Source organism: Puntigrus tetrazona, chromosome 18, assembly GCF_018831695.1.
Source record: "Puntigrus tetrazona isolate hp1 chromosome 18, ASM1883169v1, whole genome shotgun sequence".
Lineage (NCBI taxonomy): Eukaryota > Metazoa > Chordata > Actinopteri > Cypriniformes > Cyprinidae > Puntigrus > Puntigrus tetrazona.
The window spans coordinates 1,531,020-1,550,015 of NC_056716.1; the positions used below are offsets into that span (position 1 = coordinate 1,531,020).

At 36.8% G+C, this 18,996-nt stretch overlaps 1 protein-coding gene across 5 annotated transcripts in view; it reads right to left on the reverse strand.

Moving 5' to 3' along the window:
• Window positions 1-26: 26 nt before the first annotated feature.
• tp53i11b (tumor protein p53 inducible protein 11b) overlaps window positions 27-18,996 on the reverse strand; it is a 42,959-nt gene continuing 23,989 nt past the window's right edge. For 3 of the 5 annotated variants that reach the window (XM_043264872.1, XM_043264869.1, XM_043264873.1), the window contains exons 2-8: window positions 16,886-17,032; window positions 16,121-16,258; window positions 6,397-6,455; window positions 4,993-5,041; window positions 4,801-4,897; window positions 3,001-3,102; window positions 27-2,149 (exon numbers count right to left, since the gene is read on the reverse strand). In XM_043264872.1, coding sequence (XP_043120807.1) covers window positions 2,016-2,149; window positions 3,001-3,102; window positions 4,801-4,897; window positions 4,993-5,041; window positions 6,397-6,455; window positions 16,121-16,249 — 570 coding nt within the window. In that variant the 5' untranslated portion in view covers window positions 16,250-16,258; window positions 16,886-17,032 and the 3' untranslated portion in view covers window positions 27-2,015. Of the gene's footprint in view, window positions 2,150-3,000; window positions 3,103-4,800; window positions 4,898-4,992; window positions 5,042-6,396; window positions 6,456-16,120; window positions 16,259-16,838; window positions 17,033-18,996 lie in introns of all 5 variants that reach the window. The other 2 variants (XM_043264870.1, XM_043264874.1) reach the window with 2 other exon arrangements.

Sequence of the window (18,996 nt, forward strand, 5' to 3'; positions counted from 1 at the left end):
TCTTAAAAAAAGACCCCGATCGACAGTTGCAATAAATGTACATTTTCTTTATTCCAAAAAGATAATGATGCAGGTCCGTAACAATAACATCTTTCAATAAAATATTTACACACACATTTAAAAAGTACGTTAACGTCCCTTCAGAGGCATTCTGTATACCATCGGCAGACAGCTGAAGCCACTAACTGGATATTATTTCTAATTGCACGGCAACGCAATTCTCATCAGGAGACGTGACTAACACATGATTCATTTTTGGCATTTGCCATCACCATATTTAACCGGACGAGCGTTAAGAGGGACGAGAGCTTGCTTTTTAATGGAGAACAGAACGTACAGTAACAGCCGTGCCTGTGCTGAATTACTAGTTAGGAATGATTTGCTTCTGTCAAAGAAATAATGTCTATAGGAAAGTTTTTACTATGATTAATACTACGAGCTCTTTGAATGTAAAGACTACAAGGAGACAAGTGAGGGGGGAAAAAAAGCCTCTAAACTTCTTTATTACCTATTTTGAACCACGAATAGCAGAGGTTTGGAGTCGAGCCGAGTTAAATGTGAACCTAATTAAACCCTGCAAATAGTAACTGCTACTTTTGTCCACATACTGTACACAAACACTTTTTTTCTATCATATAAGAAAACAACCAAATAGCCTCAAATGCGACATTTAACGGATATTTACCACGTACGTTCTCGCTAAAACATTTCTTTCTTTCCCTATAGCCGATCAACTTTTTTTTTTTTTTTTTTTTTTTTTTTTTTCAACATCTACTATGCACGTTACGCTAAAGTTAGAAAGCGTGTCCGATTCTGTTATGCCATTGACGGGAGCCGTTACTGTTGCACTAATGGACACGGTCTAAAATAACAGCGAATGCACACGAGGCAGCAAAAGTGTAACTCGTTTGGATTTTGCAGTTTAGTCTCAGCAGAACGCGCACAAGACGACTTGTTATCAAGGGCATATACAGGATCATTTCTGGACTGAACAACTCGGACAATAAACATGCAAGTTATTCCACAAACCTTAAAAAAAAAAAAAAATCTAAACGAACTTTCAGGCCAATAAATAAGCAGAATAGCAAATCAACAACAACAAAAAAAATTATGTACAGATCATCTGAAGAACACAAACACCTGGCAGTGTGCGGACATGTGGAACGCTTGTGCAGTTTAGCATATTAAGGCAATATTAGGGGAAACCGAGGGGAAATACTGCTACATTGCTTGTTAAAATGAACGAAACGTGTCCTTGTGCTACGCAACCATGTTCTGCGGCATTGCTAAACGAAAAAAGTGTTTCTTCTTCATATACGCTTGACATTTAAATGAAAACACAAAATGGATATTGGCTATCTGAAATATAATTAGTTGTTAAATGAAGATCCTGAAACCAGTCCGCGCACCAACCAACCGAACAAAGGCTGCGTCTGTCATCGATAAAGTATAACTATGTTTTTCAGAAGTGTTCCCGTCGTTCGATGTCGTTCCTAGTTTAGTAATACAGCAGAGATGCTAAACAAAGCAGCCAGGAACGATGTTTTTACTGAGAGACCTGCGTCTAGCGTTTACCGGCCACACGACTAGAGCTCATTGGAGTTAATACATGAAGTGATTTACAGTTTTGTCGACACCGCGGCCACAGGCAATTACGTCCGCAGCTCAGGCTCGGCTACGGTGTGCTATACCTGACGCGATAAAGGTGAACGAGGAGGGCTACACTCCGAAAGATAAATGCAATTCATTGTGAGTGCCTGCCGTTAAAAAAAAAGAGAAGAAAAACAAACAAACAAACAAAAAGAGATGGGGTTGCTCGCTAGGGCAAACTCCTGTGTTGCGTGTTATGCTGAAATTAAAATAAAAGCCCTGGGGTCGGCTTCGCCTTTGCGGGTAACAGGTTGACGCTGTTGGTTTTGTCGCTGTTTAAAGCTTCTGATGGAAACTCCAGCCCAGTGGGCCGTCACTCTGCTGCCCGAGCACCGAGCGTGTGGTAAACGGTGCTTGCGGGGCTCTTAGATCTTCTTGGGCCGGCGTCCCAGATGGTAGTAGTAGGACAGCGTGACAGCGAGGAAGAATATGCGACTGAGGAGGAGGAGGATGGCAGCATTTGGTAAAGAGCCCAGTTCGACCAGAGTGACTGAGGTCACTGTAACACAGTGAAGGGAAGATACACGTCACGCAAACATCAAGACAGTTTTGAAGAAACACGTAGTAAATATATTATATGTATCACAAAGTCTAATTACATTTAATTGGATACAAACATCCAATCAGAATCAAACATGCTATAGCGAGCTACAGAATTTTAAATAAACACATGATATTGTCCGTGGATGCTGATATCTTTATCTTTGTGGTTATTGTTATTGATGTTCGATGGATTCAGGTTGTATCGTTTGTGTCTTATGCTCACCAAAGCTGCATTTATTCATTTAAAAATACGGTTTATATTTTTTAAATCAAAAAACGTATTCTAAATAACTGTTTTCCCCATGTTTTAAAGTGCCCCTATTACGTATTTTTGAAAACGATGTTTCATGCAGTGTGTAACACAGCAGTGAATTAAAACATCCTGCAAAGTTTTAAATGAAGTGCACTGTGTATAAAGTTATCGTCTCTCAAAAGAACGAGTCGACGCTGAATCATTGAAATGATTCATTTTTAAAAGTCCTAAGTCATTTCATGCTGATGTTATAATTATACATTAGCATACTGACCGCCCACTTGTTGATATTTTGTAATATAAAAGTGTTTTTGGTTTTATAATGCACGCTCCTTTTTTCTATATCAACATAATTAAATTAAAATGTAATTGAACTTCTATAAAATGTGTTTTTTAGCCAATTGCATATGTGCAAAAAGCCATAGTTTGTTTTTACAATGGACATGCATATAACTGGAATGAACTGCTTAGAGACCACAACCACTAGAGGGCAGTGGTACATTGCCCATCTAGAGATGACTAGACAGCATACTCTAGTTCTTACTCATACAAACCTAAAAACTGGATGGCAAAGTAGCAGGCCTCGCTAAGTAACGTCCACTGGATGATAACCTTCTCAGCTGTGTACAAGCCATTCCACATGATCAGAGAGAGACCTGTCAAAAAGAAAGCAAAAGACAAAGTGTTACAGTATATGGAGACTATTATTCAGACGTTAAAGGTCAATAGGATCTGAATTGAATTTCACTGTATACAATTTATCAAAAGTAAAAGTTAAGACATTTATAACGCCGGAAAAGGTTCTTTTGCTCCTCTGAGCTTTACATTCAACAAAGAAACCAGAAAATTGTATTATGGTTTCCAAACAAATATGTTTTCAATATTGATAATAAAAAGAAATGTAGCTTAAAGCGACCCTATTATGGACTTTTGAGAACTAACTTTTATGCAGTGAATGAAAACATCCTGCAAAGTTTTAAATCTGAAAGTGCACCTTGTATAGTAAGTTACTGTCTCTCAAAAAGAAGTCATTGAAACGAGTCGCTTTTAAAACAGTTTTATATCGATGTGATAATTAAACATTAGCATATTGTAGGTCTACTTGTTGCAGCCGCTGACCTGGGAAAACTTGATTTTCGGGTTAGTCTGAATGAAAATGCAATTTCATTCTTTCTTTGCCACCAGGTGCCGCTTTTGTAGCTTCAAAAACTCACAAACACTGCTTTGAATGAAAGCGATCCATCACCAGAGAGGTTTGGAAAAACTAATCATTAAATAAACCGTTTTTGAGCTGTTGAACAAATAAGGTAAAAATAAATGCATACTTTTTTTTTTTTTGACCTTGCATGCACGTCAACTTCCTGTTTAGGACTACCAAAACCACAATATGAACCTTTCATAACCCATAATAGGGGCACTTTAAGTAATCAGCATATTGCAATGGTTTCTCAAGGATCGTGTGACACTAAAGACCGAAGTTAGTGCTACAGAAAATTCAGCTTTGCCATCAGAAACTTTAGAACATCAGAACAAACTTTACGAAAAAATAAAAGCAGCCTGCAGCCTTGCAGACTTGACCCTGAACAGTAGTGCAAGTAAACAAGAACAACTTCGTAACAGCTAAACATTACAATGTGTCATATGCTTCAACATACGAAATATCATACTAATATTTTTGTTAGCATGTTCTCAAGTCAAATTACCCCGTAGAAGGTTTTAAATACTTCCCATACGAGTTAAAATAACAGTTAGTTTAGAAGAGAAAATGATAAGTGAGGTGACGCAAACTGTCACTCTTCTAGTGAACTACACTTAATTAAAGGTAACTTATCGCCGTGGGGCTGAAATATAAAATGTTCACCCAGAGACGCCGGAGAACAGCAGCTGACACATACTGACAGACTTAACAATTACCAGGAGAATTAAATGACTAATATTAAAAATGCATCTCATCTTTTTCATATTTGAGGTCAAGATTTGAAAAGGGAGCAGGTATAGAGAGGAATAATAGCACTACTACTAATTTGTGCAAATTCGTCGTCTGCAGTGGACCAGAAAGAGTCCGATTTAATGTGCAATTAAATGAATGAGCAGCGAAGAGCGTGCCGCCCCTCGGGGAATATTTCCTCCTCGCTTCTCTTCACAATCCACTGGCTGACTGGCCATTTACTCGCATAACAAACACGAAAACACACATCCTAAGAGCCCCTTGAGTAGAAGACCAAAAAGAGACACGGAAGAGTCCGTTAATAGCCCATCAATAGATGCGCTGACCACATGACAAGTCTAATGAAGAGCGTGAGAGACCATTACAGTGCATTATTAAAACACGGGATGAAACGAATATGACTTACTGAGAATGGCCCCTCCATAGAGACGTATAGAGACACTGGTGGCTGTTTGTTCTTGATCAAATACAACTTCGTACAGCTGGTTGGGGAAGGCTAGGGCCTATAAATCACACATTTAAAATAAATTATTGATAGACTCATTATGTTACTAAAGATAGTAAGAGCTCCGGTCCTGTATAAAGCATTGAAACTTACCATAAGGGCCATGACCGTGAAAACCACAGCAGAGAAGAGGATCCATAACCTTGAGAAAGGAAAAACATTAAGAGTCAGTAGAGAAGACGGCGAATCTTCTTTTCTAAGGCGCCAAGGGCAGTTTAGCAATGATACACAGTACAGAGGGGTTCAAGAAATTAAATGAAAAATCTGTGATTCTCGACGTGGGATTTAAACTTAGACGCATTAAAATGGAAAATTATAAGAGATGCTATTTTAGATTCTGACCAATTTTAGATCACTAATCAAAACAAGTTAATTTGTGACATTTATATGACTCTTTAGAGATGGTCGGATGTTGCTCTACCACTGAAACTCTTTGGAGCATCTCTAATTTTTTTGTAAAAAAAATAAATAAACACTTTTATTCTGCAAGCATCCATTGAATTGATCAAAAATATACTTCAAAGAAAAAAATATTTTATTTATTAAAATTAATATTTTAAAAATGAATCATGGTTTATACAAAAAAAGTAAACAGCGCAAATGTTTCCAGGAGTAGTAGTAGTTGGTGCATGTAATACTTAAAGGCCTGTCAGCAACTGAGGCTATGGTTAAAATAAATACAGTCAAATAAAAACTAAAGAGGATAATATTTTTACACGCGTGACAAAAATTCTAAGATTATTAAATAAAAACAACTTTTATGGTTAAATCTTACTAAAGTCCTAAAGTGAGCTTATTACATGTGCTTTACATGTAACACTGAAGAATAAAATTTGCCATGACAGAGATAATAAAATTGATTAAATGACAAAACAGTTCATACTGTTTTCTAGGGCTGTGAAATTGTCTGAAAAACTACATTTGAATTTTGTACAAAAATATAAACAAAATCCTGTTATGGGGGAGAAAACAAGACTAACTTTGGAAAAAAAGTGGATAATGTTTGAAATATTCTACCGTTTTCACAGAAAACCATAAGATGCGGTGAAACGTAGAAAAAACGTAAAAAAAGTGCATCACATCTTGTTTGCCACATATAAGGCTGTCTGACGCAAACCCACAATTCGTTTTTGCATTCGAATGTGGCTTTTTGTTTTAAATTTTCTGAATATTCAAAATTCTATTCATTCCAAACAGCCCTACTGTTTTTTTTATATATATTTTTTAAAAATCATCTGCCTAGGTGTTTAAAAAAAAAAAAAAAAAAACGAATGATGCGCGTTACTTAAACAGCGGCTGAATTTATACAATTATTGAGGCCAAGGTTCAGCTGGTTCATCTGTGGCCTGTCAAAATAACTGTGGTTTAATTAAAGGCCAGCTATTTTCTGCAGTGGTGACCCAAGGCAGAATGTAATAAATGAGGTTTATAAGAGCAAACACCCCCTGAGTGCTGCATTGTAGATCTCGGCTGAACAGCACAGGGCTGTTGTCTTACCTCAGTCCCACAGGCTCTCGAACCGCAAACTTGATCTCATTCCCCAGCATCTGACTGATCTGAGAGAGAAGAGGAGGAAGTGAGGAAAAAAAGAACGTTGGGAAGAGCGATGGAAAGACGCAGGGGAGACAAACACTACACTCAGAATAATAAAAAACATGATGAATTGATAGCGCATGGCGAGTCGACCCCGGTTGTGTGGTGCGAATTATGAAGACATCTTTGATTTCAGTGAAGAAAGCTGTAGTGAACACTGATGTCTGGGGTCAGCGTTCGATAGGAGGGATTAATAACACACTATACTTAGCCTACAATAAATAAAGCAATTAACAAATGCTGCCGCCCACATTGTGTCTCTGATGATTCCCGCAGATTCACACACATTCAGGTTTATGGCTGTCATTCAATCCACCTACGTCTTTGTAGCTGTTAAACAAAGATGGCGACGCTACATGGAAATCAACGCGTTGGCAAACTCAATTGTTTAATCAACTTTTTGGGAAGTGACACTGTTCTATCATTAGCAGCGTATTATGGGCTACCAGATGGCTGCAAAAACCGGTTTAAAAAAAAAAAAAGGGAAAGGAGCATTTATAGGAGCATTTTGGTTTCTAAGGAAATCTTTTTTTTTGGAACCAAGTAGTTTATTCACACCAGTTTTGTTTTTAACAATTCATTAAAAGAACAAATTAAAAAAAAAAATCACATGATACAGAAATCACACTAGAGCATCATCACTGAACAAATGACTCTTGTGAGTTACGGATCTTTTTCTGTAAATCAGAAACATACAACATTTCTAGTGCATTATAATTTACACACCTCTTTTAATGAATAGTTTAAAAAGATGGGTTACTAGTTACTATAAACTATTCCTCGTATAATTTATAGCTATAGACAAAGTCTATCAATAGCAACAGCACAAACCTGACGCTCCTAAGCTCAATTTTTCCTATTGGAATCACTGAATTTGACACAATATATTGCAGAGTGAGAGTAAATGTGAAGTCTGAAGTACATTCTCTAAGTAAAAAGAACTGAAATTATTGATTCAAAAGCAGAATTGAATAGAGAGCTCGTGAATCAGCACTGAATCTGAAAAAATTAAAGCACATTCCAAATGGCTATTATTTGCGCTCTGTAACTGAATGCAAAATTCACTTTTATATGTTGCTTGAACTGAAATGTGTCTTGGCAGCTTGTGTACACAAGCACACTATAATGATAAAAATCTGCCAGAGCAGAGCAGTAGACAAAAATAGGTCCTGAGCGATCAAAGTGTTCTTTTATTGGATGTAATAATGAACATAGCAGTCGTCATTTACTCCAACATCTCAGCTGCTGAAGACGCAGTGGATTATGTTTGTTTTTGAAGGGAATGTGCCCCTGATGTGTCTAAATACATCTATGTTCACGTTAATCCTTTGTGATCCAGCCTCACCTATATAAGAACTGAGAATAAGTTTTTTTTAAATGAATCTTTGCGAATCGCCTTTTCTCATAACGTGCTAGTTAGCAAGTCTTGAGGCTAAATGCAGCTAGATGCAGCTTACAGTCTCATGAGAATGGCTCGTTACGTTCATGGAAAAGAGGGTGGGGATGAGCAGAGCTCCTTAGCATTTAAAGACGCATGCACTGAAGCGGCTCACTGTGAACAGAGCTGTTTTTGACAAAGTAAAAGAAATAGACTTTTCTAAAGAACCATATCAACTTGTGGAAAATGGGCATCCTGTGAATGCTTTTGATAGAAATCATTTATGCTCATGAAGACATTTATTTGCACAAAAATACAGTAAAACAAATAATATTGTGAAATAGTGCTTATAGTTTTCAGTTGTAGTATTATAAAATGTAATTTCTTAGTTAAAGTTAAATTATCAGCATCATTAAATCAACATTTGGTGTCTTCATCTAATCTGCTGATTAGTGCTTAATAAATATTTAATATTACCACCAATTTTTAAAACAGTTGTTCCGCTAAATATATATTCACAATTCTCTGATTAATAGTTGTTTAAAATAAAACTTTTGTAGACTTATAAATATGGGTGGAAGAAAAAAAAAAAATGCACTCTCTCTTCAATGATTCTGAATCGATTCGAAATATTTCAGAATGGATTGTGAGCTTGCTTTTTTTTCTCCCACATATGGCACATGTGCGCCTGCTTATATAATAAAAAGTACAGTTTGTACAAAATGTATTTTATCTAAAGCGTAGATATGTGTCGTAATGTTGAAAACGGAGAAAACTGAAAAGAACTTGAATTGTGAAACCAAGATTCATACCTCTACTATAAACAAAAAGCATAGAGACTCCAATGTTCTTTAAGATGTAATGTTGTAAAGATGCATTTGAACAGCAGAAGAATTAATCGGGGAAAACAAATGTAGATGACTCCCAGATTCCCAGCCCTAATTATAAACGACTTTACTGTCATGTTTGATCAATGTGCCCTCGCTGATTACGCCTATTGATTTCTATTGGAAAAAATTAGCGACAACTACTAAAAAAAAAAAAAATACAAATCTTATTGACCCCAAATGTGTGGATGATAGTGTATATGCTCGTCAAAACAGTCTGGGTATAATATTAATAAATAAAACTTTGGCCAGAATGTTAAGATAGAGGTTAGTAGGCCAGCACCTCAGTATCACACGATTGATTGATCTTCTATAAATCCGTGCAAGAAAGAAGCATTTTTAATTTGAGCCACATCTCCAGGTTTGCGGATTGATGACTTTATAAATGCTGCGACGGATATGAAAGGGAAATTGTCTTTGGTTTATTCTCAGTGGTGCTCAGAAAACGCAGAGAAATGGCCACACCTCCAGAATCCCACTTACTGTGCAGACAACTACAGAGTCGGCTTCCTTAAAAACACTGTGAAAAGAGACAGAATGGGAGCGCGACAGTGAGTTAAGAAAGAGAAAACCAGTGTAAGAGACAGAACGGAGGCAGAGAGGTGGTAAAATAAGCGTGCAGAGATAAACAGAGAACGCACACTATGAGGGGCTGCTATTGTGCAGGTCCCTGTAGATCCTGCCACACTGATACAGCAGATGCTGCTGCTGGGATTCATACTAGGATGTGCTAATGACTCGAAAATAAATTAGATTTGGTGACTGCCAGAATGCAGATGCCCAGAGCTGCCCAGACAGTCACCACAATAGCACCAAAAATAAACAAGAGACGTAATAGGATTTTTTTTTTTTTTGTTACATGCAGTACTGCCAGCACATATTTCAACTCGTCCTCTGCTGAGGGACTGTTCGAGTTAATGAAATGACAACACGATCCCGCAATGTTTTTCAAAGAGCAGAAAGACGGGCTCGTTTTACGGCTGAGGGTACGAAGAGCGCTGAAAGAGTAGAGAGTAAAATCAGATTTCTGCATGACAAGACAAGAAATTGTGAAAAAGAAATATATAAATAAAAATGGGCAAGCGCCTATAAAACACAATGACATATTATTACAGAGTGGGGTGTAATTGTCAGTTTGCTTTTTCTTTCCAGGAAACTCAAAATGCATTCTGGAAATGGATTCTGAAATGTTTTTGTGACATTACGCCAGACATTGTGACACTGATGGTCAGAATTTATTTTTCCATTAAAGCATTTTGTGCATTTCAAAGCATGATCCACGACTATCAGGAGCATGGGTTGTTTGAAAGAAATTATTGGGAAATTGGATTGGATCATTATTTTGCATTGCTTTGACTGCGATCAGAACTTACATGAGTGTTGTTCAAAACCATTTAGTAAAAGTGATCCTGATCCCAACAGAAAGGGAGGAGTAACAAAATGTAATAACGTAAAAATAGGTCGCATTTGCATCATTTTGCATTTGATTTGTTTAACCACTACAGTGATAAAGTACACAATAGTACGCATTAACCTACCTATTAAAGGGTTTACTGATGAAAAAAAATATCCCCAAACAGATGTCAAACAAAATAATATATTTTAACAGTTTTAAATGCAGTATATTCATTATAAATATGCAATAAAAAAATCTATAATTAGTTATATTAGTTAATTAGTGTATATTTGATTGTTGCGGGGGACCATAAAAGATCTGACTCTTTAAAAATAAATGGAAGGGATTGTTTGTCTCTTGCTGTTGGTCTTGACCTAGCTAGAAGCTAAGTATACATTATGATATAAAATCCAATTCAGAGGATCCTGGACGGCAAAACAAGGGATTTTCGAATCCAGATAACCGTAATCCAGATTAAACTTTTTGAACAACTGGGCCCAAGGTTGGCCGAAACTGGTGCAACACAAGCAATCAAGCAAAAGCTAAATCGATGAAACCATAGATATTTAGAATTTTTTGACGTGCTCAAATTTTATTAGTTATACTGATAATAGATGCATAATGAAATCTGAAATTAAAAACTTCAATAAATTAGAAAAGGATTTTCCCATTCGGACACCGCTGTACTTGACCTTAAAATCAGGTTCTCTATAAATAAATCATCTAGTAATTCAGGCAGACATATCAAGGGATGATCAGCGGACTTGAATAATTGGAGTAAAGTGAATCCAAACTAAGCTAGCAAAGTAATTTTTCTGTATCACCAGAAAAGGCATGCCCATTAGTAAAAGTCTGTTGATATAGAAAACACTATATTTATCTAAAGCATGATTTTAAACATGAGCTAGTCAAACAGGTTACAAATACATATCATGACAGTCGGACAGAGATCTTGTATGGACAAAATTGTTCCTTTTATTGTTCCATTATGGCTTTTCATGTTCCATTGTGTAATTAAAATGTAAGTTTTTGACCAGTGAATGTCTTGTACATCACTAGAAAGGCTGCATCTCGAGTTTATTACATTTTAACTTTCAGGTTAAAAGTTTTTTGTTTGTTTGTTTCCCTTCATTGAGAACAAGGACTAAACCACTAAACAGAAACTATTGCTTCCAAGTCAGAGGTGATCAACTGTAGTGATGATAGATTAAACTAAATGAATTACAATCCAATTTAAATTTTCGAGCTGTCGTATTTCATTATAATTCACAGCAGCAGCGATAAGATTTCAAGCTCTAAAGGGTACTGGCTAACTGCAAATTGCATTTTATCTGGTGGTTGGTTCTGTGACGGCCATATTATTTGAACAGCGCAAGCAGCCGAGACCTTTCTAAACGCAAAAAATAACCCAAATATTTCAATTTGCTGGCTGCTTTGGCCTCTGCAAAAAATTCTCAGCGAGTGCCGACATCCTGATTAGAGGCTACTGCAGGTTAGACTCTGAACGCGGAAGATAAAAGCCAGGCATAGCAATGAGAGCGATCTCATGGGAGCTATTACCAAAGCAGGTCGACTTTTGTGAAAGACGTGTAAACAAAAATGTATATTTTGAAGATATCAAAACATTGCAAACGGACATCAGTGCAATCAGTGCGTTTATTACCACATCTTTTATTACATCGCTCTGTCTGTTTCTAGCGCTCTCGAAATTATTGCTAATGCAAATGCAACTTCCATTCATTCGGATGCTTCGCAGGTCATTTACACCGAGACCACGCTCGAATAGAAACAGCGCTTCACTAGAGGTGCGTGTACGTGTGATTGTGCATGTGTACTGACATGTGCATCTGTTTGAGTGTGAGTTTGGCCTCTGGCTGTTGTGCCATTACTGAATCATGCATCTGTACAGTCATTCTAGCACGCATTGGTTTTCACAGGAACAGACCCTTCGCCAGGAAGCAGACCTGAATCATGAGCGTGAGACACATTTAGCAAGAGGAATAAGGAAGAATAGCGTGGCACGGGGCAGAGAGAAGGCAGGAAGGGGAAGAAATAAACAATGTTGTTTTGGAGGGAATAATCCGGTCTGTGTGTCCGCCCGTTCCTTCATCCTTCATCAAGCACCAGCACATGCGTGAAGGAAATGTTTGCAACGCAGGGAAAGGAAAGCAACAGAAATCCTACTGTTAATCTGTCATTGGGGGGATGTGACTCATTTTAACTACTAATCTAATTACCAACAGTGGTGTAAATACACATTTACCACTAAATAAAAAAAGCTCTCGAAGTAACAGTTAACACACACACACAAAAGGTTACATTTCACCCTTATGTTGTTCCCGACCTGTGTGACTTTTCTCCTCCTTGTAACATAATTACAACTAAATCATATTATAAATAAATATCTCCGAAAATATTGTATAATACTGTAAACATAAAAAAACTAAATAAATTAAACAAAAATCTGGAAAAGCCAGAGGCACAGTGTCACCGAATGGATGATTTTTTGGATAAGAAAAAAAGTTTGCTTTATTACTAAAAAGCTATTTTAAAGATTTCTACATCCCACCAGAAACTGCTAGTTTAACTACAAAAGTCATACAACAGGAACAGTTGCACAAATGACAAGCAAAGACGCACAGACTACAATATAAAATGATAGGCCATATAAAGACAGTAACTGTAGTGTTCAGGTGCAGAAATGTAATAAGTGTAAAACAAAAAACAATACAATAATGCTTACAAGTTAAATGCAGATTCATTCTTTCTTAGTCAACTGTATGTTAACTTAACACATGGACATAACCTTTGAAGACTCTAAAATAATGTGGATGTGTAAACTGGCAAGGCAAAGCACATGCAAATGATAACTCTATGATGATTGAATTGAACAGTTAATCTGCAAATCACGTGCCTGCTGCAGAACTGGCCCGTACGGATCACAGATCATCTACGATCCACTGCACTCCTACTGAGTACAACACATTTTTAGTGTATGGACAAAAATTAAAACATTCTTCTGAATATCTTTTTGCCATACAGATCTGACATTAGAGTCACTAAATGATGTCAAAATTTTTATTTGTGGGTCATAACATCACTTATTTGGGATGCCAAAATAATTCCAAATTTTGTTTTGGGATAATTTATATAATATTTACTGTATTAAATCAATCTGTCTGAAAATATAGTATATTTATTTATTTGAATATGAGTTTTCTTATATAATATTCTTCTATATATATATATATATATATATATATATATATATATATATATATATATATATATATATATATATATATAGATAGATAGATAGATAGAAAACACACACACACACACACACACACACATACACACATACAGACATACAGACATTTCAAAAAATCAAAACAAGAAAATCTTCTGAACTGTAGTTTAGCATGGAAGGTTGTGGTTCATTTTAGTGAATTGGATCTTCTGCAATAAATGAACAGAATTCACAAATAAATGTTCATTGAAATATACTAACAGAAATATACATAGATATACATTCTAATATACATAGAAAACCCTGTCATTTTAAATATCGTAGTTGTTTACTTGTATTTAAACTCCATTATTGTTAAATTAGAAAAATACCACTTATGTTATACTGCTACACCAGCTTCAATTCTAAGTACTTTTTCATAAGGTCTGCTTGACTAGAGTTTAATTTAAAAATTAAAAGTAGCTTGTAGTTTATCATGCAAAATAGTTCAGTCCCCAATGCTTGCTAATCAGAAGATCTTTCATTCCAATCCCTGCAAACAGAATCTTGTTAGATGCCTAAATCATAGGATTCCTTTTCAAATTATACTGAACAGCCACAGTCCGTTAACCAGACATACTTCTGAAATGGTCTTGTTACATCCTACAAAGCCTCTATATTGGTGAAATGTCCACAGAGCTGAATCAGACGTGGTGAAAGTGCAGGACGGAGGCCCTCACCGCAGCTCTTAGTAACCCTAACGTCTCTAAACAAACTAAGACCCTTCACACTATACACAGGAAACTCAACCCTCCTGCTCATGGAGAAAACAACAGCCGTTTTTCTTGTCATGCTGGCTTTCCTGTGGGTGCGCAGCTTGAGGACGACTGAAAAGTAAAATGGAGTGCTTCCTCCTTTTATTTTTGGTTGCAAAAAAAGGGTTCATCGTTCTCTCTCGCAACACAGATCAACAATTTTCTAGCTCACTGGCGAGGACAAACAGCCTCAGATATACGACAAGCATCAGAGAGCGCATTTCTGAACATGACTTACATATAGTATGAAAGTTTTTCATGTCACCTAGAAATGCTGGATTAACTTAGGGCACTATTGCCGATCTAATATCTGGATAACGCTACTGATGCACAAGCATGACAAGAACAAATCAAATCAGAACACAAGTTTTACTTTATAGTAATAGCAGCAAAAATACACAATACATGACATTTTGTGACAAGAACATTCTTTTTAAGAGCTGTATTTTTATATTGCAATGTTTGTTGAGGTGCACTTACTATGTTAGTAGTGTTTTTTATAAATAAAACAAGACATTTAATTTTATTTTATTTTACTGTAGCAAACCAGTTTGTTTAGCAATGATCACCCCATTGCAACACAAATGATTTCATCATAACTAAATGTACCTCATTGAACCACAGAAAGCAGAAAGGTGTTCTGGCGTGCAGAACTCAAGCCGTTCACACTGAACTTGAAGAGACTGACAGCTCCAGTGATTAAAAAGGGACCGTTAACTACTCACTTTTTGTATATAATTTGGATCAGAATTTATAATAACAGGTCAATTCAGGAAGTCAGCCGTTTTAGTGACTGACTTGATTTACTGACACATAAACAGAAATTAAACATTTGTCGACAGGGATGTCTGACTATTTGTAAATACTAAAGGTACAGATGACTTATTACAATTAACATGCTTACTCTTGGCTGTAACCAGGATTTGAAAATTATGTTCAAAACTGTGTTATAATAACACTTGCAACTCATATGCACTCCATATAAACTTTTTCGGAGAAAATTGTATAATGACGGGTGTGACGGAAGTATTACAATTTGAAGGTGGTTTATGAGGAAACAACCTATGTCCCTATAATTCAAAAGGCTTTAAAACATACTAAATGGTGTTTTTTTTTAAATCTTAATTCTGAAAGTTTCCTGTGAGGTTTAGGTGTAGTGTTGGTGTAGGACAATAGCACATACAGTTTGTACAGTATAAAAACCACTGTGCCTATAGAGTGTTCACAACGTTTGTGTGTGCATAAAATCAGATTAAAAACATTCATCTGACAATTGCAATTACTTTAAATAATAAGTATTTTTCTCTAATGGTAAATTCATTATTTAAGGTGATATGCCTTTCAAAAATTGCTAACTCTTTGTTTACAAAAACACTCTGGTTCCTCATAATTGTATTTTGTTGCTGTAAATCAGAGAACATTTAATGTATCATGAGTTCTGGAAGGAGAAGTCATGGCAGATGTTTTCTTTAGCAGACAGTTTGCGTCTGTCTGCTCGAAATGTTTCACATCACTTACATCAGCAACAGTCAGGTGGTTCTTGCCTACTGGCAAATAACATTTTATTCATCCAACTAGGTCGATTTGTACTCGCATTTGGCATGTGATCATTTTGGATTTTTGGACAGGAATTTTGTAAAACCCAACTAATGGCAACATACTAACAGGTAAAACTAACCCAAAATAAAATAACAAAATCAGGCTACATTAAAAAAAAATAACAACATTTTAAAAAGGTAAAATATCTAAACGAACCATCACAAAAGTACGACCAAGAAAGCGCATCAGATTAACGAAAGGCTGCACTTTGTGTTTTTCTACAGCTCTGAACATGATGCAAATCATTGACATGCGTGTGAGAGAGTGGAAGTTGAAAGAGGAAATTAATAATACAACACAATAATGCAAGATACAAAGACTGACCTTTGACCTATGCACTTCTCCGTCATCATCTTCTCCACCGACACCCAGGATCTTGCGTGTTTTGAGTCGGCTCACCAGATCGGTCTGACTGTGTTTCTTCATCAGAGGTGGATGAGGTTTAGCAGCCATTCCAACAGTCTACGGAGAAGAAGAGGAGTGTGAGAGCAAGATCAGATCTGATTTGTCACCGCATGTTCACACACGTACTGTTTGTGCGGGCACACACACTCCTGTTCACCGGGAATGGAGCTCTCATTCTTCCATTTATTCTAATGAGACGAGATCTCTAGGGCACCAGGCTGTCCTGACATACTAGTGAACCCCCAACGAGGCAACAGATTACTCAAGGGAACCAATTATATTTTGCTCCCAAAAAGGCAGCAAAAAGACATCACATGAGACAAAATCAGTCTTGACAAGCTGCACGTTTCCAGTCAAATTGGGACAAGCTTCTACGAGAGAACTTGGATTTGAACGCCCTGACATGTGGACACAAGCCACTGTACTTAATATCCAGAAACGGTGCCCTTATTTCCCATGTAATTTCCTGTTATTTGGACATTACTTCTCAGAATTGTGACAAAGAGGCTTTCAAATAGGCTGGTCATCGGACAAAAGTGTAGTCTTACTGGAATAAGGACGTTTGAATGTCAGAAGTAGACAGCGCTTGGCCTGCAGGAATATGATATCTCAGGTGAATGAAAAAGATTCAGGGTACCTGGAAGTGTAAAAAGGAGCGTCTTGCAGTGTGTGTGCTGAAGTCACCTGCTTTGGTGTACTGGACAGCAGAAGTACAGACGGGAAGTGCTCCCTCAGCAGAGGGAGAGAGGAGAGAGGAGTCACAATCGATCAGGAAGAAGATGAAATACGCCAGAGGCTCCAGCACTGCTGAGCCTGGAGAAGGTCAGGAAGCTGCAAGAGCAAAAACAAAGGACAGAATCATCTTCAATGGCCCAGTGTAGTGGTTTACAAAAAAAGTCAAGTGGGCTTAGTTTCAGCGTTAATAAACATGTAATTAGACAAGCGGATATTTAAAACAGAACATTCTGAATTAAAGATGATGCATAAATTAATGAATGAATCGAGCGCTGCAACACATTTTAATAATTTTTGGCCACAAGACTGACGAAGCGAACCTACTGAAATCAGCAGATCATGAATAAACAGGCTACTGAATTAAAAGGGCAAAATATCATTTAAAAGCTATTTGTAATAAATCCATGAATCCGAAACAATGTTTTAAGTCGTCTGCATAAGATCCGTCTAATGACTACACATAGTATACAGTAAGTATATAAAATATGTACACTGCTGTTTAAAACATTTGGGGTCTAATTAACTGAAATCATGAAATGCACACAATATAGCAACAATGTAAAAAGGGTTTTAAAAAATTAAATTTTTAAAGGTTCTATGAAATACTTTTTTCTCTTAAATTCAGGTTGATTTTTATCAATATCAATTCTAATAAATAATTTCTCTTAAATATTCCTACAAAATTATATCATTGAATAAAACGTTTATAGTTACAGTGTAGTAGTATCATTACATTACGTAATATCTAATTGGATTCTGCAATTCTGTCTGTTTACCACGTCCCGGAAATCATAGGGCCCTAATTATCTTTAAAAAAACCCCGTATCAGATGATCGTAACACAGGGGGAAAAAAACTCTCCAAATGAGAGATGATGTCAAATTTGGGGCTAAATACTGGTAGAAATACTGGTAGATTTATGTTGCATAAATGTACATAAATGTATAATCTGCCAGGGCTGTAAATCCGAATTAATGAGCACAGATTCTCTTTTATAAGACTGCTCTGCTGCCGTCAGCAGCAACTCTAGAGAGAAGTTCACAGTTTGATTGTGTCCTTCTGATTACTAATGAAAGATCACACAGCAAGACCTTCTAAACACTGGGCTGCTCATAAACGACAGTGTTACATACTACAGACGAAGAGCAACAGAATCGTGAAACATGCTCATCTGTCAACTTGTAGTGATACACTGCGACTAAAGACTTTGCATCCACAACAATATTCACACTAACGCTGCCAACTGTGCTGAACTGGTCATGCCTGTGATTCATTACTTCCTTAACGGAGTGCTTCAGCCTGTGCGCGACTTCACCATCGCCAATAAGAGGTCATGCTTCAATCAATGTGCTGCAAATCACACACACGAGCCAAGCGATGCCATTCAAAACTGTGGTCTCAATGCGTTTCTCGACATGAGGCTGCTGGAGTGATGCTGATGCAGTTGCCTAGCAACCTCACAGATTGCGCATTTGGCACCCTCCCTCGTTATTGAAAGTATATATTCTGTGATGAGGCTGTGTTCATCTTGACGCCTCACCCCATTGTTACCCCTTCTGGCGGTCAAATCACGACTTTGACGCAATTTAAAAGATCTCGTGGCAATGTGTGAGCTTTGCCGGCTTTGAAGGCTCCGTGTGATGAAATTTTAAAATGCAGCTTCTCTGTACAGAATTGTGAATCTAATGGCATATGGAGAGAAGAAGCAAAGGATTTACTGTTCATTACAAAAATACCAAGCCTGTTTCCACAAAGGCACTTCAAGAAGACTTCAGTCTATGGTTGTGAGTTTATAAGGGGTAATAAAATATATAGAAGATGTTTTAAACGGCGAGACAATGTGACTGTGTGCTTATGTGAGTGAACATTGCAGGACAATGACATTTCTCCTTAGCGTCTGTGTTTTGGGGATGCTTACCATATACACAACCCCTTGTCTGAATGTGTCAGAAACTTTAGAACTGTATTTACGCCATAGGCAGCTTCATCAATAAACTTGAAGAATTATCATTAGAACTAAATTACAAACAATATTAGAACTGCCAGTCAAGCTGAATGAAT